This window comes from Rhinatrema bivittatum, chromosome 1 (assembly GCF_901001135.1).
Source record: "Rhinatrema bivittatum chromosome 1, aRhiBiv1.1, whole genome shotgun sequence".
NCBI classification, from domain to species: Eukaryota; Metazoa; Chordata; class Amphibia; order Gymnophiona; family Rhinatrematidae; genus Rhinatrema; species Rhinatrema bivittatum.
Window position 1 is genome coordinate 809368308 of NC_042615.1, and position 24784 is coordinate 809393091.

Consider the following 24784-nt stretch of genomic DNA (forward strand, 5'->3'; position numbering starts at 1 on the left):
GTGACTCAATCTTTTGTGGGGTATAACTTCATTCTATGAGAATAATATTTTTTAATGATGCATAATTTCTTTATTAAAAAAAAATAAGATGTTGAGCTCTTTCCATTGCTCTCCAGTGCCTCTGTCAGGACCTGGTGGGTCCTTGGCCTGGTAGGCCCAATAAATCTCCACCTTGCTGCCACCATGGCTCACCCATCGGGGAGCATAAGGCATCAGCAGTAGGGAGTGGAGGGCCGGTCCAGTGGCTCAGGCAGGCAGGTGCAGTGTACGGCCAAGGAAAAGACCTCAGTTTAGTTCTGGCTGGCTGGAACTGGGGACGCTGCGGAAGCAGCATTTACAATCCCCCGGTGGGAGAGAGTCTTGGCCATCGCTCAACGATGACACCTAGGATGGCCAAGGTGGAGAGCAGCATGCCACCCCTTCCAACATGCTGCTATACACAAAAATACCCTTTGAGCCGAATGATAGAGCCGTGCCCGGCACAGAGGGCCAGGAATTAAATACTTGACTATTGTGTCAGGCAGGACGAGGTGGCTGGCAGCACAAAATGAAGTGAGGTTACAGAGCAGCTGGACCCAACCTCTCATCTGTCCATACTTATGTGCCACATAACCTCAACTCACCTCAGCAGAGGAGTATCCTGAGGAGGAGTATCTGGACATGTCAAAGTCATCATCGCTACGGAAAAGAAAAGAATAAAAATCATTTCTAGATGTCACAAAGCTCTGTTAGTAATATATACATTACATATGTACACACGCTTGTTTGATACTATGCAGTGATTTACCATTAGAGACACGCATACAAATTAAAGAGGCACGTACATTAAGAAAAACTGAAGTACATGCTTTATTCTTATAGATCCTGGTGGAAGGGTTCCCATTTAACTCAGAGGTTGGTTGTCTGAGAATAAAGCCTATGGCACAGATCAAAGCTATGTTTTAAAAGTTGTCAAATCAGCTCAAGGCATGGGTTAGAGATGCTGCTCTCATTAAAGAAAAAAAGGGAGGTCAAGAAGTACTTTATTAAGCCACCCCCCTCATTCACCATATAAAGGGTTTCATTTAATGTTATCTTTTAAGTTCTGTTGTAATTTACTGCAGGGACGGGAGCTATCCCTGGTGCACTAGGGGTCAGATTACTAAAGGGTTTTCCCCGTTTTGTGTCTATGGGAAACAAACTTAGGACCTCTGTCCCTATGGGAACCGCCCCCCCCCCCCCGGTGCATCAGAACAGTTCCTGTCCCGAGCTTCCTGCCTCTCCTCCCCCTTCCCCATCAGTGGGCTGTAAACAAACTTGCCCCGTGCAACCCTAAAACAAAATGTCTTTTCAAACCACGGAAGCCTTTAAAATCAAACCCCGTGTGCCCCTTCGTTCAGGTTCCAAAAGAGAACAGAATGTCCCCAGCTCAATAGCCATCCTTTAATTGTTGCTTCTTGGCCTTATTGGCTATGATCAAGACACAGACGAAACACGGGATTCTGAGCTAGGAGCTGAGGATGATCCCTTCCCTGCCTCTTGGCAGAGAGGGAAAGCTGTTGAATAGGCTGGGGAGGCGGCTGAAAAGCCCTGCCACCTGACCCCACTGGGGACATGATGATGTAATGGCCAACCCTAAAGCAGGTGGATTACGCCTCCTGCTCAGAACACCTTTAATGTCACTGCTTGAGTAGGACGGCAGCTGTTACAAAGGTTTTGTGATGCCACAGACCGCTGTGAAAGAAGCTCCCTTGAATGAATGCTATTGTGGAACTGGTCACAAGCAACAAGCCAGAAGAGGTGCCCGCATATCACTGTGCTCCACAAAGTAGTAAGTGGCTCAGCAAGTGCTCAGATACTGCCGGGTCCGAGGAAGACTTGCCTGAAGGGGCACTACTTCCACCCAAATTTAAGTGGCTTACCATACAACACCCACTGGTTTCTTGAAACACTTGATCTGCTTGCACTAAAAACTGAACCAGGATCCGGAGTTAAAAATACGGCTGGCAGCAACAACCATGGTTCCCAGATGGATGAAAGCCATTGGCAACAACATGGGAAGGTAGTGCCAAGGCAATCAGAACAGCCACAGGATGACACAATAAAACACTAATGAATTTAGGAATTTTGAACAAAAAAAAAGCCCTTCACCATTTATGAGTCATTTCTGCAGGGTCCGCAGAGTGATTCTGTTTACCTAAACATTACTCAAGGAGACAATGCCACACTGAAGTTTTACAAGCAAATAAACTTGCCATAATGCTCCCTGGAAGTCTGTTCAGTGATTAAAGATTTTATACATGCTGGTTTATGCAGCTGATCATAAAAGTTTAATTTAAACATTCGCTAACAAAAAAAAAACCGGAATCAGCATTACCAGAAGTTAATTCAACAATTTTAAGCAAAATGTTCATTACAGATGGCATAGCTACAAAACACAATGGTCGTTTATTACAGGACCAGACATGATGAAGTGGTGAAATCTTCTAGATCACAGTAAGTCAACTCCTGCAGGTCCTGAGTGATGTACTGGAACCCAGCAGGAAATCATGAATTATAGCCCATTCCATTTTATTATTTTTTAAATGTATTTAACTTAATACCCCACCTTTCTACACACACCAAAAGAGCTCACAATTAATGAAACATAAAACATAACCCCAACCCACTCTCCCCAGTATAATAAACCCCAATATATAAAACCTAGATGAATAGCCTATGAGGAGTGATGATCTTAGGGCTCACTTTGGCTGACAAACTAGCAGACAGTTGGCATGGTACTTAGAAATGTCTGCCCAAACATATCTAAAAGCCAATATAAAGACTTTAAAGTTGGAACTCAGCTCTACTGGCAACCAGAGTAGCTCCTTCAAGACCTAATAATATGGTCAAACATTTTTCCCTGCCAGAAATCTTGCTGTGGTATTTTGAAGGAGTTGAAGCTGCTTTACACTAACAGACATAATACCTTGGTACAGTATACTGCAATAGTGACTAATGCATGAGTAACCATGGCAAAGTCAGCTCTATCAAAGAAAGGACAAAATTGATGAAGATGGCGCAGACTCACGCCCAAATACAAAAACAAATCTCCTGCCCAATGTAGCGGGACCTCCTCTTCCCAATGTGACTTAAGAGAAACGTTTGTGACCATCTCTTCTAACTTAAGAAAGTTTCATTTGAAGCCACTAAAAGATCCAAATATAGAAAATTCTTCCATTAGCAGGGCTTACTCAAATGTATCAGAAGATCGCCTGCAAATGCCACAATTTTAAACTCTTTAGTTCCCATCTTAATCCCTGTAATATTATCATTTTGGTGAATTATTCTCAATAAAGGTTCTATAGACAAAATGAATAGCAAAGGAGAGGGGGGACAACCCTGAGGAGCAGATCTGCGCCCTGGGTTGTGTATACGTTCAGCCATAAACCTTTGAAGCCAAAATGCTCAAATATGTAAAAACATAATCCCATGCCACCCGGTTGAAGGCCTTGTCTGCATCAAAACTGATTAGAATTGAGGGAATACCATGGCTCTTGCTCCAATGTAAAGAAGACAATACCTTATATATTCTCTTCTTTACATTGTCTATTGTACATATATTGTCTATTGTTAATTTATATTTTTCAAATATCCACCTGTACATATATTGTTTATTGTTAATTTATATTTCGAATGTCCCTATAAAATCTCTCTTTCCCTATCCTTCCTACTGCTGTCCTCTCTCCTCCTTCATTGCTGCACCCCCTTCCCCTTCCCTGTTTATTGTATTTCACTCTCTTGTTAATTTGTTACAATGTAAACCGGCATGATGTTCCGACGAATGTCAGTATATAAAAATCAACAAATAAATAAATAAATCTTTCTTACATTCATAACAGAATGCCTTCCTCGAATAAATCCAATCTGGTGTTCAGCTATCAATTCTTGCAGAAAGACTGCTAGGCAATCCTCAAAAATCTTGGCCAAGAGTTTCAAATCAAAATTTAAAAGGGAGATTAGACTTTACAATTCAGGCAATAGTGGATCTTTACCCTTTTTTGGCACTATAGTAATCAGGGTTTTATTAGTTTGGTAAGGAAAGTACTGTCTCTCTATCACACACTCATACATAGCAAGTAAGGGCAATGTAATCTGATCAATCAAAATTTAATAAAATTCCCCACCAAACCCATCTGGTCCTGGGGTTTTATAATTAGGCATCTCCCAGATTCCAATTTGAATTTCCTGCACAGTAATCAGTGCATTCAGCCTAGCAAGTTGGGATTCCTCTAGCTGTGGAAGTTCAAGCCTCTGAAAAAAACTGGGTCTAGCTTCTACATCCATTGCCTGCTTCAAGTAAAGCTGTTGAAAATGATCCAAAAAGACTTCTTGTAATTCTTTATTAGAATTAACAATCTTATTCTCCTTGTTATGTATAGCAGCATTTTGCCCTCAACTTGCGCTTAACTACAGAGGCCAATAATTTCCCCACCTTGTTGCCATGTTGGCATAAGTGAAATATGTAATAAAACAGACTTCTGCTCCCTTTGATGAAACGGCGAGTTAAGAGCTGTCAGAGAAGAGCTATAATTGGTCTTTGACTCTTCGGTATGATTATTTGCTAGATATAATCTCTCCTTACATATTTGCCGCTCCAGTATCAGGATTTTAGAATCCATAGTCTTACGCCTATGTTTTAGATAAGCAAATATGTCCCCCTGTAAATCTACCTCTGCCATCTCTCAAAACATTGCAGGTTCCCCTACATGTATCTTATTGTGCTCTTGGAATTCCAGCCATTTTTGGCCCAAGAAACTTTGGAAACCATTATCACAAGCTAAATATGCCGGAACTTGCCACTGTCAAATTCCCTGACAAGTCTCCAACCAACAAAACTCAACCCATACAGGTGTATGATCAGAGACCTCCAGCAGGCCAATCATGCCATTAGTTACTTTGGAAAAAAAGAGTGGTAGATATTAAAAGACAATCGAAATGGGATTGAGAACTGTGTGCTTGAGAAACATGCGTGTAGTCATGCTCTGTAGGGTGGAGAACACGCCAGGCATCCAGAAGATCCAGTTGTTTAGAGATAAATGGTGCACCTTTACTTCCCATCAAGTGTTCAGAAGGTTTAGGGTGAGACTTATCGAACATGGGATCATGTATAATATTTAAGTCACCCCCAAAAATAATAGGACCGGACTGTGTACTACCCAGCTTTGTTAAAAAAGTGAGAATAAACTGATGGTCATATACATTTGGAGCATAGATATTACACAAAATTAGAGGTTTCCCCAGCAAACAACCCTTAAGGATAATATATCTACCTCCCGAATCTTTAACAATGGATGCATTCTGAAAGGAAACATTCTTGTTAATTAAGATAGCTACCCCAGCTTTATGTGTACCTGAAGAAGCCCAATATGCTTCCTAAACCCACCACCTGCATAATTTACTATGCTCTATGGGCCGGATTTTCAGAGGATTTATGCGCGCGGGGGGGGGGGGGGGGTGTTACGCGAGCCGGGCCTATTTTATAAAGGCCCGACGATGCGCGTAAAGCCCTGGGACGCGTCTAAGTCCCGGGGCTTTACTAAAGGGGCAGTCCGGGGGCGGGGCCAGAGGCATTCGGCACAGTGGCCATCTGCTGGCGTGCGCAGGTTTTAAAATCTACCCAACGTCACTGAGATGTGTCTCGTGGAGCCGTGCTATATCTGCTTTATGCCTTTTTAACAATTTCAAAATTTTGTGCCTTTTAACTGGGGACCCGAGTCCTGATGCATTCCAAGAAAGTATTCTTAATATTCTGGTTAGCTGACATGACACCTTCTTTCATAAAAGAAAATAACCAATTTTATTAAAGATCCTCCCCAACCTCAGCCTAGGGCACTGCCATGTGAATCAATCCATCATTGCACCCTTATCGCAATGGGAAAAAGTAAAGTGCAGTAATTAAGTAAGAACTTTTCTCCCTCTTTATGCATAATCCCAATACAAAAATTCTCTAAACATTCATCCAATCGCCCCATCAACCTGTTCCTTCCCCCAAGCCCCCCTCCAAACTCTTGTCCCACCCTCCTCCACACCTAAACCAACTGAAAAGAAAATCATGGGTATGACGCTAAGGGACCCCCCCATTTCCCACCCCCACAGGGCAATGCCAGAAACCTATGCATAGAAAACGCAGGCAGTAATGTCATAAAACGGTGATGTATGCAAGGAGCAATAAGGAGAGTAATAAAAGAACTAAAAATATAGTCTAAATGTAGAAATCAAAACAATCTTATCATAGATCTTTGTTAAGCAGGTCCTGCAAGCCAAATGTTCTTAATAAAAGAAACTATACCATATATTAGCCCCAGCAAACTATTGGACCTACATCCAGATTGGAAAACACGTACGTGGCCATTTTAATGCTTGCATGGAAACTAAAAGTGAATAAAGAAGTATCAAACGCCTGTTGCCTATAGCAGTCACTAAATCAATAAAACATATCCAAAGATATTTAGCTGTGTCTCATTCGTAACCAGAAATATATAGTTGTGTCTCACTCTTCTCCCATCGACTGCAAGAATCGGTGAGCCTCCTCCAGTGTGGAGTACACCGTTGTGTGCTAGCATGAGTTATCTTCAGCTTCCTTGGGTCCTGGAGAGTGAAAAGCACTTTCTTCGCAAAAAAGGTTATTGCAGATTGGGGAGAAAGCATGAAGCAGGTGAGTAAGTCCTGAAAGATTTAAAATCTTCCTGTCCCCCATGGACGGCTGGAGGCCTTTTCATACTACTTGCAGTATTGCTGCTTTATGAGTAAAGTAAAGCACATGATTATTACTCATGGTCGGTCCTGGTTCTCAGTTCTAGGGCCAATTCTATGTGCGCTCTCTATTTGCAATAGGTCTAAAGAGTCAGAAAGCTGAAGTGTTGCCGACAGCCATTTTTCCAGAAATCCGTGCAATTCACTGTCTAACAAAGTTTTCTGGTAGCCCTATAAAACGAAGGTTGTTGTGGCTGTGCACGATTTTCAAGGTCTTCAAGTTTGTCTTTGATTTGCACTAAACTCTCCTCTGACCTACTCACAGGTGTTACCATAATGCGAGCGCCATCCTCCAAATCGGACACCTGCTATTCCACCGTGTCTAGCCTCTGAGAACCTTCTCTAGAACTCCCGATAGATTATCAAATTTTGCAAAAATCGCCTCAAATTTGCCATCTAACTTAACATCCAATGCCTTTTAAACTGTTCCGGTAACTGCTGCGACTAAGGCTCCCATGTCAGTATTGTCAGAAAAGGCCTCAGGTTTGCTAGAATCAGCTATCTTTGGATACACCGGTTTTACTTTCTCCCTGTCTTTTTTTGAGACTCTGCTGGACATTATTCGCCCAAAATCACCACGAGCACACACGTCCAACGATCCTCGCTGGTGCTGATATAGAATCAGATTATTTGCGGAAAGGATGTACTCAGTTAAGGGTATATTTCAGGGAGGCCCCAGGAGCAGGACAAAAACACGTCCAGCACCTATCACAGCATCACGTGACTTAAGTGGATTCAATTTTAATTTACATCTCATTAACCAGTCAGCAACTGTAGATAGGCAAGCATCCAGCTTGTCAATCACAGCAGCCGGATCCAAGCCCATGCAAGCACCTATCTGGGTATCATTAGTAAAATACTGACAGTCAAATCTGAAATGCTGCATCACAGCAGACTAGGATGCCAAGTAAATGTTAAATATGAGGGGCCTAAACAGAGCCCTGCAAAACCCCATAAAATACTGTCTTAGGAAAAGAAAAGTGGGATTTCCAGAGCACCCTCTATCTGTGGCCAGATAAAAATTATGATAACCATGATAATGTCATACCGGAAAATCCTTCATTAGCCAATTATTGAAATAACAGCTTGATCAGTCAGGTCAAAGCAGTTGAAAGGTCCAGAAGTATTAGAAGGGAATCCAACCCTTTATCTGCCTGTAAGAAAATCTCAAAAACTGCCACCAAGCCCTGTCTCTGTACTGTGTCTGCAGTGGGACCCAGACTGGCAAGGATGTCTCGATAACTTTATTTAAAAAAACGAGAGGTTGGATACTGGACAATAATTGTTCACAAAGTCAGGGTCAAGAGTGTGCTTCTTTAAGGTTAGATGAAGAATTGTCTTTTTTCAAGGACTTTGGGACCACCCCTTACTCCAGCCTAATATTGATAATAGTGGTCAATGTAGGTAAGAATCTTCAAAAAAAAAAATCTCGAAGGCATTGGATCTAGGCAAAAAGTCATAGGCCTAACAATATCTAATAGTTTAATCATAGCTACAACTGTAATCTTATCAAATGAGGACAGCCTTCCAGACTGAAGCTGTGAGTCTAGAGATTGTGCAGTTGAAAGTACCCCAGGCCCACCATCACCACCAGATAAAATTTGCCCAGTACCAGAGTTCTTGATGGAAACCCCTTCAAAACGAGAAACATCCCTGCCACCACCAGAGACAGAAGCAGCAGAATTAAAAGAGAATGCTGTATAAGATCTCATTCAGTGCACCCACTGAACTAACGAACCCCCTATCACTCATAAGTGCAAAAAATGGGGTCCAAAACTTCTGCAAATTTTCTTTTCACCGGGCAGCCACTTCTGCAATCCTCAGGCTTTCAGCCTATTTGGAATCAATATCATTGATTAGAAGAAGGGAAGGGGCCGAGACTGATGCACCGGGTTCTTTCATCCATGGCTCTGAGCTCCTTCCATTCTACTTCTAATCTCACTCACTTGCCCAGCCCAGCCAATGTAGTGGCCAAACGAGGTCAGAGGGGCGTGAACCTCAGCCCCCTCTGGAGCTCAGAACAAGTGCACCCTTAAGTCAGCCCACAGAAGACACTGATGAGCGAGGACTGAGAGTCCCCTCTACGAACCCAGGATGGGATGTCCTGAATCATGATGGATGACGGCACACAGTGCTTTTTCTGAACCTTGTGATTTCTCTCTGCATTCACCAAGACCTCTTTTTCTCTCGCTCTCCCCCTAGACTTGTCTCAAAGTCTATTACTGCTGCGAAGCCTTTGTCAAACACCTCAGTCCATGGCTCTCTCAATCCTACCAAGAGGGCAAATCATTTCCTACTTTATAATTCTGCCTCCCCTCTAGCATGTCCTTTGTTGCCAGTTCCTGTGATCAAAACTCGCCGCTCTTGGATTTTCTGTTCCGTGTAATATTCTAACCACCCTCGTAGGTGCAAAGTTTGTGGCTACTCTATACTCCCTCGGACTTTCCCCAACTTTCAAAGTGCAAGGACACTTACAAATTATACCAGGAAAACTATCCACACGCATTTACATCTGCTAATTTGTGCGTGTCGTTTTCCTGAGAAAACCCACGTGCCTGCATTTGAAAATCCGAAAGTGTGTGTGCAAGTGGAAGCCCCTCCCCCGGGGGATGCCTCCTCTCAGTGGGGGTTAAGTTATGTGTGCAGAGGCACTACCTGCGTTAAGTTTACCCGCACACACGGAGAGGTTCACCCATGGAAATGGCTTTCAAAATTCTCTTCCAAGTCACCAAGGAGATGCAGAAATATAAAGTCAGTCCCAAAATTCAAAATTTTTTAAATACACAAATATTTAATTCATCAAATCGGCAACTCCATTGTTCAAAAGACACAAGAATTTTTCAACACAGGGTCCCCCTGTGAATTTTTCAACACAGGGTCCCCCTGTGTTGAAAAATTCTTGTATCTTTTGAGCAATGGAGTTACCGATTTGATGAATTGATGACTTGGCTACTATATTTGGAAAGCAGTATTCGCTCCACTGTGCTGCTTGTGGATTTCAAAATTCTCTTTACATTTTCTCTCTCTTGGACAGTGCTCCCGGACGTTCTTTACTGGCGGCCTGTGACGTGTTTTGTAGGTCTCTTATTCTTCATACACACCTGTCTGTGTCCAGCGCTACCAGAGGCTTTTCATCTGGACTCTGATCTAGAGACGAATAGCCTTTGTTTGGGACAACCAGCCTGAAACAACAGAAAACAGGTATTATTCTGGCACGAACATGACTCAAACAATGAGGGTTTGTCAGGGAACTCTGTGGTAGATTTCATGCTGATTACAGTTCTCATTACAGGCCTTCTTAGGACATCGGACACCCTTTGAGAATACCATAGCTTTAGAATAAATAAGTGCATACACATCCTAAAGGGGCAAAAAGCAACAAACCTCAGATGCCCCAATGAAGCATCTCAGACTAAGTTACACGTTTGAACTGTGCTGAGCTTTTCTGAGCTGCTTATATTCTTGTATTTTATGTTTAAAATATATTTATTAACTATGACCAGAAAAAAAAATCCATAGAAACTTCTTCCATCGTAATAATTAACCATCATTAAGAACATCATTGCACAAAAAAAGGTAATATACAGTTGTACTAAAAAAGAACATCAAATAATATGACGAACAGAGTCCATTTTACACCCACCCTTCTTCCCCTCACCCCCGTTAGGCTCACAATAATCAGGACCAAAGCACTATGCAGCTGGGTCAGACATATTCTTCTATTTTAAACATGGCTTACATTATCATGTTTTGGTAAAAACTGTACATCGTCTTGAGTTTTTTGGAATTAAGACGCGATAGACTTCTGAAACCCTTTTATTCCCAATCGGCAAGTGGAAATTTAATAATGAAAGTCCAATTCATCTGAGGGTGGAGGGTGGATACTGCTTCAGTGAGGAGCCCGCTGACAAGGGCACGAGGCTGCGGAACCAGAAACAACACAAACAATTGCCCTCCATCTAATGCCTATTCTAGGAGCACAAGAGGGGTGTATTCTGTTGTTAACGTCTTGGTTCAGGGTGTCCCATAAATCCTCAGCCTAAGACAATCTATGAGGTAACCAAAAAGTCTTACATTACTGGCAGGATTTATGGAAGCATCCAGCTGCAGACAGAGCTGCCATTAAAGCCAAAGAAATTGTGGTTAATGTTTTTGGGAATGTAGGGATGGCACTCTATTCACTCATGCATTCCAGACTTTAAGTGCTTCCTTACAGTATTTGAGTATCTTGCTACTGTTACTTATTTCTCTAGCGCTACCAGATGCATACAGTGCTGTATAAGTACGCATAAGAAACGGTTCCCGCTCCACAGAGCTTACAATCTATCCTAGACAGATAAACAAGACAATTCAGAGAGTCAGGGAGTTTCTTTTATTATATAAAATAGTTCAAACCAACAATGGTACGATCAGGAGAACCAGGGAGTAAGATTAAAAAGTTGGGTTTGTAGCAACTCAGGATGCCTATTCCACGCATACGGCACAGCAAGGTAGAAAGCACAGGGCTTGGAGTTGGCGATGGAAAGGAAGGCCTTAGAGAAGAGTGACTTGCCCAATGAATGGACTCCCAAAGGAAGGGTTTAGGGAGGAGAGGGAGTGAGGAGCCGCAGAGTGAACGCAATTGTAGGCAAGTGAGAGAAGCTTGCATTGTGTGTAGGAACAGACAAGGAGGCATTGAAGTGACTTGAGACACAATGGCAGAAGGTAAGGCACGCAGCTGAATGTTGATTAGATTGTGGTAGAGAGAGAAGGTTCATTGGGAAACCTGTGAGTGGCAGATTGTAGTAGTCTAAGCAGGAGATAACGAGAGAGAGTACATAAGGATTAGTGCAGCGCCGGATTCACGATGAAGGCCGGCCCGGGGATTCGCGGCCCAGGAGATACCATGTGGTCTGCCGAGCGCGGCTCTGTCACGGACGCACTCGGCAGACCACGTGACTGGCACGACCGGCCCACCGGGGGATGCCCGATCCCCCGATAGGCCAATCCGCCCCTGGATCAGTGTGTTCAGAAAGGAAAGGATCAATTTTGGTGATGCTATAGAAAAGAAACAACGTCTTTTAGCAGTGTTTTGGATGTGTATAGCGAAAGAGAGAGAAGAGTGGAAGATGACTAGTTAATTTTCCCTGTTTTATTGTAACTTTCTCACATCCATAATATTGTTTACTGTATTTGAAGTTTGAATTGGAAATATTGATTACTATGTTTGATGTATATACTGCACCCCTGTTTTATGTAAACCAGCAAGATATGTTGTCATGATTGCCGGTATATAAAAACCTTAAATAAATAAATAAATAAATAAAATGTTACTCTCTGCCTTACACACATTGTTAATTGTAAACCGGGTTGATGTGATTCCAGTCATGAAATTCGGTATAATAAATAAATAAATAAATAAATATATAAATAAATGACTCCAAGGATCGAGACGCTGACTGTGGGTTTTTTGTTTTTTTTTTAAATTATGTTTGAAATGTAGCAGTAAAGCCAGTCAGAAACAAGAAAAATCAAATCATGTACAGGAAAAATAAATGCATGCAGAAAATAGCTAACAAAGTAAGAATTGATCCTCCATGAACAGATTAAGGTATATTCGAGGTAAAAAGCCTGTGAGGGAGTCAGTTGGACCATTAGATGATCAAGGGATAAAAAGGGGCCCCTTAGGGGTGTCAAAGCCATAGCAGAGAGACTAAATTAATTCTTCGCTTTGGTATTCACTGAGAAAGATGTAAGACATGATATTCAAAGGTGATGATTCAGAGGAGCTGAAACAAATCTCAGTGAACCTGGAAGATGTACTGGGGTGAAGAAGCAAATTATGTGGACCAGATGTTATACATCCCAGAGTGCTGAAAGAACTGAGAAATGAAATTGCAGACTAGTGCTATTGGAAATTTGTAAACTATCATTAAAATCATCTATTTATTTATTTATTTTACATCTTTTCTATACCGTCGTTCGGTGGGGACCGTCACAACGGTTTGCAATAAGGCACATAAATGATACTAAAATTTGCCATAAGGTTCGGTAACATAGTTTCTTATCAATGTTAATTGTTAAGTGTGATGAATCATGTCCCGTTATCACTCAGTTTTAAGTACAAAACTATCTTTAAAATTGTAACTTATCCTTTAGTGATGCGTTATCCATTAAAAACTTCACACTTAGTGATTACTGCAGTGTGTGTGTGGGGGTGTTTAATTGTTTGTACTTTGCCCCTCCCTGGCTTTTATTCTCCCTGTTTTTCTCCTTTCTTTTTTTTTTTTTTAATGTCATCTTTGGGAAATCTGCAGTTCTTAGAGCTTTCATTTTACTCAGTAAAGGAGGAAGTGCATTTCTGTTTCACTTTCTCCACTGCTGCACTGCAAGAAGGGTCGGCTTCACACGCTTTACAGTTCAGTTTTTGTTTACATGCCTCCGATTCTACATCATGGTCCCTTATTCTGTGTTTGGTGCCGCGCATGTGACCTGAGGTGAGCTCTTCTGCTAGCCTATAGGTACCAGCAGTCCAGCTCGTTCTGTTTAACGATCTGCTACTCCCAGCAGGAGATGTACCGGTCTTCCAAAGCCCACTGTAATATTTGCAGGGCAGCCTTCCAAGAGGTAGGGTCCTTATGGTATGGTAGGGTTGCTACAAAGGTGCAATTAAGTACAAACAGAGAGAGGGTAGGGGAATGTGATCCTTCTGTCATCAAGGCCTGATGCTTTTCTTTGCTAAAGCCATCATAAATCTCTTTGTCCTTTGCTGACAGAGCACGGCATTCATTAACCAGGAATCCTTAACTAAATCTCGACCTCAGAGAGAGTGCACCTGCAGTCTGTATGTATTAAAGCTCTAAATAATCTGGACACGATTAGATATCAGGTGTCTTAAGATGTGCTTCCTAAGTGGTAAGGACAGGCGATATGCATACAAGAGTAACAAGAACGAGCAGGTAAAGAAGCATTTGCTGATGCTTCACTTTGCGGCTCTTGCCAGCTGTTATAAAGGTTAAAATCTGGTTAGCAATCACATTTTGGGGGAGGGCGAGAGTTATTTGTTTTACAAAAGTTATCTCAAGACATCCAATTTCCTGGAATTTTAAAAGCATATGTATGTGTACCTATCTATTTGCATATCTAAATATATATATGGGATACATGGTTAGACGTACACATACGCATCATAAAATCTCACATAAACACGATTTAGCACCTTTTCACTTCTGAAAATAAAACGGCCTGTGTTCTGTTCTCTGCTGTGTCTCCTTTCTCTTCTCCATTTTACTCTTGTCTGCTACTCCTATAGGGTTATAGAGGTCCTTATTCAGTAAGCCGGGTAGCGGACAAGTTACTCAGCTAAAGTTAGCTGTATAACTTGTTCTGGATATTTGGTGGGATAAACATCCTACTGAACACCCCCAATTAAAGTCAGCCGGCTAACTTAGCCAGATAATTTTAAACATAAAAGGACATTCTTTTAAATACAGCCGATCATGTATAAAGTTTTTTGATGATGGTTAGTTGGATAACTTTAGACTGAACCGGCTACATTCAGTTAAGCGGCGACCCTATTTAACAAGAAACAACACAGCTCGCAGGCCTACAGGCCTCCGTCTCACCAGAGCGGCAAAGCTCTGGCCCTGCCGCATCTTCCCCAAGCGCCCCCATCTCAATTTTAAAGAATTAAAAGGGTCCGGCATTGGTGCCGGTCCCTCCCTCACCCCCGCTCCAGGTGCTGGCCTACTGAATTAAATTTTATGCGCTTCAGGGCCACCCCACCTTAAATGTGAGTTTTTCTTCAGCCTGGATCCCGTGGGTATGGGCCTGGCGCTTCTCCCGTTGCTAGGCTGCAAGAGGTGAGGGGAGGACCAAGCCAAAAAAAAAAAAAAAAGTATGTGCTTTCCGGGATGGTTTGCGAAAGAGGCCCAACCACACTCTTCGGCCCTATTGACGTGGCCTTCTGATTATCCTTGTTGGGCGCCTCGGAGAGTCGCTGTCGCTCTCAGGGAGTGAATGGCTCTATGCCCCATCCCCCTTCTGAACACCTGCAGCAGAGAAACACAGTCTTGTCACGTTTAACGAAACACCCCAAGCCTGCCGCCATAAGAGGAGAGCTACCGAAACCCCGCACGAGGAGGCAAAAAAAAGCAGAGAAGTGAATTTTCGAGAAAAGCTGTAAGGAGGAACTTCAGCGCCGATCAGACCGTTTAGTGGGCAGTAAACGCAGAGAGCGGCTCAGTGTCCTGAGTATATCCTTTTACTGCAGTTACTTTCTAGCAGAGGGGGAAACCACTCCCCCCCAAACTAACGGGAACAGATACCATAGTTGTTTGATAACAGGGGCAAGAATGAATTTCCCTTGTGGGCATTCAACCTTTCTGGCTATTTTATGCTTCATTCAGGTGCTTTCTTCCTCTCCCATTCCTCCAGTGTACGGCCTCTAACTGCGCACACCGTCTCGGGCAACCACCAAAAAGGTAGTCAGCAAATTAATCCACCCTATCAAGTTCTCCGGAGGACATCTAGGGGGTGTGGGGATCCCTGCCCTTCTTTAGCACGCGGAGGTAAGCGGTATTTTCCTCTCTTGAGGGCAGGTATTGGACTCTGCAGCAAAGGCTCCTGGAATCTCTCCCGGCACACAGTGGTGTGAAACGCGGAGCACGGAGAGAGCGAAGCATACGGGGCCCGCCAGCAGCAGCAGCAGCCGCCCATAAAGCCGGCACGCCCCACACAGAAGACTACGCTGTCAAAGGAGGCAGAAGGCGCAGCTGGAGCCGTGAGGATCTCTGCGGCTGCCCCGCCTCAGCTCTCCAGGGCGCCTTTACGGATAAGGCCTCATTTACCAGGGGTCCTGGAGAAGGGGCAGCTTCTGATTAGAGTGCCTGTTTCCATGAGCGGCTGGGGAGGAGCAGGTATGGAGGATAAAAAAAAAAATCAGAAGAAAAAAGGGATGGGGAGAAGAAGGAAAAAGGATGGAGGAAAGGAGATGGTGGGGCAGAAGAGAGATTGCTGAGATGCCTCCAAGAAAGGAAGGAGGTAGCCGGCCAAAAAAATAAGTATATGGGCCTTTAATTAACTTGCAGCCTGTTCTCATCTGAGAAAAATATAAGAACATAAGAACATGCCATACTGGGTCAGGCCAAGGTCCATCAAGCCTAGCATCCTGTTTCCAACAGTGGCCAATCCAAGCCACAAGTATCTGGCAAGTACCCAAACATTAGATAGATCCCATGCTACTATTCTTTAGTGATTAATAGCAGTTTATGGATTTTCCTCTAGGAACTTATCCCAACCTTTTTTAAACCCAGTTACACTAACTGCTGTAACCACATCCCCTGGCAATGAATTCTAGAGCTTAACTATGCGCTGAGTGAAAAATAATTTTCTCCAATTTGTTTTAAATGAGCTACTTGATAACTTCATGCATGCCTCCTGGTCCTTCTATTATCTGAGAGAGTAAATAACCGATTTACATTAACTTGTTCAAGTCCTTTCATGATTTTGTAGACTTCTATTATATCTCCCATCAATCGTCTGTTCTCCAAACTGAACAGCCCTAACCTCTTTAGCCTTTCCTCACAGGGGAGCCGTTTCATGTCCCTGATCATTTTGGTCGCCTTTCTCTGCACTTGTGGTGGTGGTCGTGGTGGGAGGAGGTGTCTAGAGACTTGAATGTAGCCTTGGGAGGAGGGCCCAGCGCGTCCCCAGTGCAGTGGTAAAGCCACAGTTGCTGTGACTCTGGAGATCTGATTCCTTTCCCCATTCACCATGATCTTGATCAAGGCATCTGAACTCCCTCTGTTAAAAATCTGCTTGCAGGACAGACATTGTTCTCATGTGAATTATCCCATGTACAGTTGATTATGTCTACAGTGATCTCACTTAAAATAATTAGGTTTGCTCCGATATTTATTACCATTAGATATCTGAGAAAAAGCCACTGTAGACGACTCAACCTTTCACTTTTCTACCCATTAAGAACAAACTTCTCATCATACCAAATATAAAATAGAGAGAGAAATTACTACTAGCAAAGTTTTGTCCAACAGCCTTCATCAAGTCAGTTTGTCTTTCAGTTGGTGATTATCAACTGAAATAAGCTTTGCTGGATTTTCAGGGCTGGCTCCATGGCTCCTGGCATAGCGCGTCCTGTGCCACAGGAAACTCCAGTTCAAGCCTCCTGTCTCTCAGGAACAGATGGGTGTCCCTTTGTACATAAGGCAGTTACCATAATTCTCCAGCATCCATGTCGCTGGTTAGTTGTAACAAAGAAATTGTATATTTTATTAGAATGGATTGTAAGATCAGAGGCAGCATGATTTTACCAGAGGAAGGTCTTGTCAGAAGAATCTGATCAATTTCTTTGATTGGGTGACCAGAGAGTTGGATCAAGGGAGAGTGCTAGATGTAGTGTACTTGGATTTCGGTAAGGCCTTTGACACGTTCCACGTAGGAGACTTATAAATAAACTCAACGCCCATGGAATGGGAGCTGGAGTGACCGACTGGGTTAGAAACTGGCTGAGTGGGAGGTGACAAAGGATACTGGTAAATGGAGTTTTCTCCGAGGAAGGGGGGTTACTAGTGGTGTGCCTCAGGGATTGGTTCTTGGACAACTTCTTTTCAACAATTTTGTGAGTGGCATAGCAGAAGGATTATCGGGAAAGGTTTGACTTTTCACCAATTATATCTAAATCTGCAACAAGATTGACAGCCAGGAAGGTCTGGAAAACATTAGGAAGGATCTTGTGAAGCTCGTGCAGTGGTATAGGATCTGGCAGCTAAGATTTAATACTAAAAAAAGCAGAGTTATGCATATAGGATGCAAAAACCCAAAGGAAAGGTACAGTATGGGAGATGAAATTCTTCTAAGTACAAAGGAAGAACAGAATCTGGGGTAAATGTATCTGATGATCTTAAGATGGCCAAACAGGTGGATAAAGGCGACAGTAAAAGCCAGAGAGATGCTTGGCTGCATAGGGAGAGGAATGGTCAAGAGAAAAAGGGAGGTGATATTGCCCCTGTATAGGTCCCTGGTGAGACCTCACTTGGAATACTGTGACAATTCTGGAAACCGCACCTTCAAAAGTATATAAACAGGATGGAGTTAGTCCAGCGGGTGGCTACTAAAATGGTCAGTAGTCTTTGCTCTAAAGCATATGGGAATAGACTTAAGATCTAAACATGTATATCCTAGAGGAAAGGCGAGATATAACAGAGACATTCAAATATCCCAAAGGTTTCCATGCATAGAAAAGAGGTTCTAGAACGAGGGTTATGGGATGAGAGTGAAAGGAGGTAGACAGTGGAGTAATCTTAGGAACTATTTCTTTACAGAGAGGGTGGTGAATGTGTGGAACAGCCCTCCCAGTGAAAGTGGTGGAAACTAAAACACTATGGGGGTCATTTTCAAAAGAGTTACGCATGTAAATGTGACATACTATCGTAGCAATTTTCAAAAGCTATTTACTCGAGTAAAGTGCACTTACTTGAGTAAATCCTATGGACAATTCAATGGCATATATTGTAGCAATTTTGAAAAGCCCACTTACTTGAGTAAAGTGTATTTACTCGAGCAAAAACCAGTTTTGCTCGAGTAAATGCTTTTTAAAATCTACCCCTATCTGAATTCAAGAAAGCATAGGATAACTACAGGGGATTTCTAAGGAAGTGATGGGAATTATAAAGCTAAATTAATTGGGCGGATATGCAAATTAGATGGGCCGTACGGTCTTTTTCTGCCATCATGTTTCTATGAGACTGTTTGTATGTTTTTTTGTAAGTGTTTGAGAGTGCAAGTTATTGATGTGTCTAATGTCCGCAAGAGTGTTTCTAAATATATCTGCATATATGTGCACTCAGGTGCTTCCAAGTGTGAAAGAGAAGATGTGAAGGTGCTTAGAGGTGTGAATGGGTGTATGGGACTAAGTGTGTATCTGAGTTTTTATGAATGCAAAAGTAAGTTTAAGAAGGAGTCTGTGTGTTCAGGAATTGTGAACTGGTGTCAGAATATTAAAAAGTGTGAGTTTTTTAAAATCTGATTTTCTAAACGCGTGATTGTTCATGAGTGTGATTTTATGCATGAGTGTAAGAATGGATGTATATTCGCACAAGTGTATATGTTGCTAGTGTGACTGCTTTAAAGTGTGTGTGTTAGTGAAAGTCGATGCTTTTGAGCATGTGTGTTTATGTAAATGCTTAAGGAGGTATGTGTGAGTACGAGTGAGCATTATGGGAGTGTAAAAGTGTATGCATGTGAGAGGCAGTATGTAAACGAGTGCCATTTGGTACACATGGGTCGTGCCTCTGGAAGATCTCACACTCTGGTGGTATACACGCACTGCTCCTAAAAGCTCAAAGCCTCTACCTTGTTCTTGCCATCACATTGTTCTTCTTGGGCTGCTGATTAACTGGACTTCCCACGCTGCCATTCTTCAGGGACCCCTTCCTGGCCAGTTCTCTCTGCTTCTCTGCTCAAGAAAACCAAAGAGAAAAAGTGAGAATCATAGATCTTGCTACGTAGCTTCCTGGTACAAAGCAGAAGTGAAAGCATTAAAACCAAGCCAAACAATGCGAGACTGTGGGAAGATAATAAAAAAACATCATCAACATACAAACATAAACTGTTTGCAGATTTTCACATTTAGAATACTCGAGGCCTCAGTCTTCAAGTTCCATCCGAAGAAGCAATTAATCAGGAAAGTATTTCATTAGTTTTCAGGAGATTTTTGCCCTAGTTGATGTTTTCTCCTTGCTCCACCATCACAAAGGTCCTGGGACCACTTCCCATTCTAACTTCTTATGGTTGTTTCCTTTCCATTCCTACCTAGATGGCTTCTCGTAGATGAAACTGTGTGCGGAAATGACTACTGAAAGGCCAGGACATTGCATAGGCTGAATTAGATGTCTAGGAGTTTGCTGTATGAATAACAGTAGGGTTAGGGCATATAGAGTATGCATAGTGGGATAAATTTGCAAAGATACAAGTGCACCTGAAAGTCCACACATAATATGGCACTTTTCCAACACAAGCTACCCATGATTGTGGAATTTATAAATTGGATGGTTATGTAAGTAAAAATGTGTGAGCATATTCAGGCCAAGTAAAATAATGATATTAACGTAGGCATCATTAGCAGCATAGCCATCTATGCCCATACCTTTTGAAAATATAAGGCACACATGCATATCTAATGCATGCACTGCGCAACACCTTTCTTATGCAGACAAGTTTGTGCACATGACCAAAGTGTAAATGTAATTTTCAGTGGCTGAAAATCCACTTACCCCCATTCAGCTGACTCACACGTTTCAACTCTGTTTTTACCCACCCAATGGGTGGCCACTTCTTTGGAAAACAGACCCCAATACGTGCTTGTGATGGAGTCCTGCGTTGGAAGAGTTATGTGTGGACAGTGGATATCTCCTTTGGCAGGGCAAAGCATACAAATGATGTCCCATTGAATGATTTCATGAAATTTTGTGCTATTTTATTCTAATTTCAAATGTTGTAATATGAATTAAAAAATAAGTTGTTCTCTTTATTCTATTAAGTAATAGAGTAAAACACATTTGTTTCAGCTAGGGATGTCAATTTGCCATGAGTGAAAATAAAATCAGAATGTGACAAAAGTGTTCCTGTAGCCTGTAATGGGAGCTGTGTCACTGCAGCAAGGGACTTTGGGACATTAATGAATATATTCAGAATTCTGGCTCAGGGAGGTGACTAAAATTGCATAAATTTGCAGTTGATCAATCCCGTGTGGCTGGTTCATAAATGGAGCGTCTATGGTGGCTCTACCACCTATGATGGGAATTGTAAAGCTAAATTAGTTGGGTGGATAGGCAGACTAGATAGGCCATGTAGTTTGATAACAGACAGGCCGATACAGTACAGTGCGCTCCGACAGAGCACACTGTTAGCTGGCAATTGGACGCACGTTTTGGACGTGCTAGCTTTACCCCTTATTCAGTAAGGGGTGATAGCCTGTCCAAAACGCGCGTCCAACCCCCCCGAACCTAATAGTGCCCGCAACATGCAAATGCATGTTGATGGCCCTATTAGGTATTCCCGCGCGATTCAGTAAGCAAAATGTGCAGCCAAGCCGCACATTTTGCTTTCAGAAACTAGCGCCTACCCAAAGGTAGGCGCTAGTTTCTGCCGGCACCGGAAAGTGCACAGAAAAGCTGTAAAAACTGCTTTTCTGTGCACCCTCCGACTTAATATCATGGCGATATTAAGTCGGAGGTCCCGAAAGTTTAAAAAAGTAAAAAAAAAAATAAAAATTTAAAATGGGCCCGCGGCTGACGGTTCGAAAACCGGATGCTCAATTTTGCTGGCATCTGGTTTCCGAACCCATGGCTGTCAGCGGGCTCGGGAATAGATGCTGGCAAAATTGAGCATTGGCTGTCAAACCTGCTGACAGCTGCCGCTTTCGTCAATAAAGAGGCGCTAGGGACGCGCTAGTGTCCCTAGCGACTCTTTTTACCGCCGGCCCTAATTAAAATAAATTAAAATACTGAATCGCGTGCACAGGAGAGTGGCCTGTGTGCTCGCCTGCTCTCCCGCGATTTTACTGTATCGGCCCGAGAAAGAGTTATCAAACTTGAGCTGAAAACATGGCTCTAACATAAAATATCAATATGCAGAGAACTACAATATTAAAAACATAGTCAATGTTAGAAAAGTGAACGACAAGAAATGAGAGATGTTAAGTGTATTAAGACATCTCTCTGACTAATATGTAAAGGTTATTGACATGGATTTTAATGATCACAAATTATCATCTCAGCCCTCTAGTTTACATGTTTTAGATGTTGTGTTGACCTAAAATATGAATGTTGCTTTTGTATACCGTTGTGATCTTCTTTTGGAACAACGGTATATAAGATGCCTAAATAAAAATAAAAAAATATTCAATCTGTTTGATATACTGTCTGATATTAAAAATCTCCAAGTCTGTATTTAGGGGGAGAATGCTTTGTACATAAGGAAGACGTCTCATTTTTGATCGGAAGAAAAATACATCCCCGATAAAACATAATTGATGGGGAAATTACATTTTTTTGGTTTTAACAAAAAAAAACCAAACAACCCTGGAAACTTTGGGGAAATCAGATGACATCATCTGGCCACCGTGAGTCGAGAAAAGTGTCTAGATATCATCATGGCAGCCCATCATCCGCCAACGTAAGGGGAAAAAAAGCTGCAGGAAGAACGGGCCAGCAGGACGCTCACGCCCCGAGCAACCACGAAGAGCTGAAGTGAGCAACGTGGGGGAGGAAGGATTTCAAGGGGGAATGGAGTGAAAAGTGTGTGTGTGTGTGTGTGTGGGGGGGTGAAAATGAGGAGGGACGCCCCCAGCATATACATGCACCCCCTCATCACATACATTCCACCCCTCCATCCACCCCCACCCACCCTACTACCAGTGCCCTCCAGCCACCCCCACCCCACACCTATCCACACTTCACTGCCAGTGCCCTCCATCCACCCACACCCCACACCTATCCACATTTCACTGCCAGCGCCCTCCAGCCACCCCCACCCTACCCCACCCCTATCCACACTTCACTGCCAGCGCCCCTCCAGCCACCCCCACCCTACCCCACCCCTATCCACACTTCACTGCCAGCGCCCTCCAGCCACCCCCACCCTACCCCACCCCTATCCACACTTCACTGCCAGCGCCCTCCAGCCACCCCCACCCTACCCCACCCCTATCCACACTTCACTGCCAGCACCCTCCAGCCACCCCCACCCCACACCTATCCACACTTCACTGCCAGTGCCCTCCAGCCACCCCCACACCTATCCACACTTCACTGCCAGTGCCCTCCAGCCACCCCCACCCCATCTATCCACACTTCACTGCCAGTGCCTTCCAGCCACCCCCACCCCACATCTATCCACACTTCACTGCCAGCGCCTTCCAGCCACCCCCACCCCACACCTATCCACACTTCACTGCCAGCACCCTCCATCCACCCCCACCCCACACCTATCCACACTTCACTGCCAGTGCCCTCCAGCCACCCCCACACCTATCCACACTTCACTGCCAGTGCCCTCCAGCCACCCCCACCCCATCTATCCACACTTCACTGCCAGTGCCTTCCAGCCACCCCCACCCCACCCCCACATCTATCCACACTTCACTGCCAGCGCCTTCCAGCCACCCCCACCCCACACCTATCCACACTTCACTGCCAGCGCCCTCCATCCACCCCCACCCCACACCTATCCACACTTCACTGCCAGTGCCCTCCAGCCACCCCCACCCCACACCTATCCACACTTCACTGCCAGTGCCCTCCAGCCACCCCCACCCCATCTATCCACACTTCACTGCCAGCGCCCTCCAGCCACCCCCCCCCCCACACCTATCCACACTTCACTGCCAGTGCCCTCCAGCCACCCCCACCCCACACCTATCCACACTTCACTGCCAGTGCCCTCCATCCACCCCCACCCCACACCTATCCACACTTCACTGCCAGTGCCCTCCAGCCACCCCCACCCCACACCTATCCACACTTCACTGCCAGTGCCCTCCAGCCACCCCCACCCCATCTATCCACACTTCACTGCCGGCGCCCTCCAGCCACCCCCACCCCACACCTATCCACACTTCACTGCCAGTGCCCTCCAGCCACCCCCACCCCATCTATCCACACTTCACTGCCGGCGCCCTCCAGCCACCCCCACCCCACACCTATCCACACTTCACTGCCAGTGCCCTCCAGCCACCCCCCCCCCATCTATCCACACTTCACTGCCAGTGCCTTCCAGCCACCCCCACCCCCCCCCCACATCTATCCACACTTCACTGCCGGCGCCCTCCAGCCACCCCCACCCCACACCTATCCACACTTCACTGCCAGTGCCCTCCAGCCACCCCCACCCCATCTATCCACACTTCACTGCCGGCGCCCTCCAGCCACCCCCCCCCCACACCTATCCACACTTCACTGCCAGTGCCCTCCAGCCACCCCCACCCCATCTATCCACACTTCACTGCCAGTGCCTTCCAGCCACCCCCACCCCACCCCCACATCTATCCACACTTCACTGCCAGCGCCTTCCAGCCACATACACCCACCCTGTAACACCGCTGGTTGTCATTTTTTCATCCCCAGTGCCCCAGTCTCATCACTTCCTCTGTGTCTACCCCCCACTAAGCCCCATCTCTTTCTCTGCCAGGAAGGAAAGGAAGATAAGGAACCAAAGAATTAGTGAGTGCAGCAGCTCATTTACGATCTCCGTCCCAGGCTGCTAATGCCTCCACTTCTGCTGCAAGGCACTGCTCTGTACCAGCGCCAGTCTTTCACTTCTGCTGCTGTGCGCAGTGTCCAAGAGGCTAGACTGGGTGGCTGGAGGCAGAAGAGAAATACTGGTAAACCTGAGCTGCCTTCTTGGCTTTCAGAACTCCAATAGTTCCGTTGCTTGGCTCATTCTGTCAATCCATGGTATTCCAATGGCCATCACATTCATTCTGCATATAAATATATAACTATATTCCTCTGCATTTCTAACTGGCTTTACACTTGGGGGCATTGGGTGGGATGGATTTGGGACTTAAATTACCTTCCTTTCCAAACCCAAGTTCAAGGTGAGTTACAATCAGGTATAGTAGGTATTTCCCGCCCCAGAGAGCTTACAATCTAAATTTGCACTTGAAGCAATGAGGGTGAAGTGCCTTGCCCAAGGAGCACCAGCAGGAAAAGCAAAAGTTGAACCCTGGATTCCCCGGTTCGCACCCTGCTGCTCTAACCAGGAGGCCACTCTTCCACACCTTTGATGGTTTTGATTTTATGACGTACTCTTATTACTGTGTTGTATTCTCCCAGAGTGAGGGAGTGGGGAGGTGCGTCATCCATTCCCCTCTTCCTCCCTGAAGAACGTAGGGGCCAATAGCGAGCCTTGAACCCAGACATGCCCAGCCGGGTTGCGGTCGCTGAAGGAGGGGACAGGGGAGAAGGGAGAGGCAGCAGCATTGGGCTGCCAGAGAACTGGGAAATGGCAG

At 44.4% G+C, this 24784-nt stretch overlaps 1 protein-coding gene across 5 annotated transcripts in view; it reads right to left on the bottom strand.

Annotated features, from left to right (window-relative positions):
* FAM219A (family with sequence similarity 219 member A) overlaps nucleotides 1-24784 on the bottom strand; it is a 301158-nt gene that overhangs the window by 35076 nt on the left and 241298 nt on the right. For all 5 annotated transcript variants that reach the window (XR_003853115.1, XM_029581351.1, XM_029581335.1 and 2 more), the window contains 3 exons: nucleotides 19126-19228; nucleotides 9876-9956; nucleotides 624-678 (listed from right to left, as the gene is read on the bottom strand). Coding sequence is in view for 4 of the 5 variants with exons in the window: in XM_029581351.1 (XP_029437211.1) it covers nucleotides 624-678; nucleotides 9876-9956; nucleotides 19126-19228 (239 nt within the window). In the remaining variant the exon portion in view is untranslated. The remainder of the gene's footprint in view (nucleotides 1-623; nucleotides 679-9875; nucleotides 9957-19125; nucleotides 19229-24784) is intronic.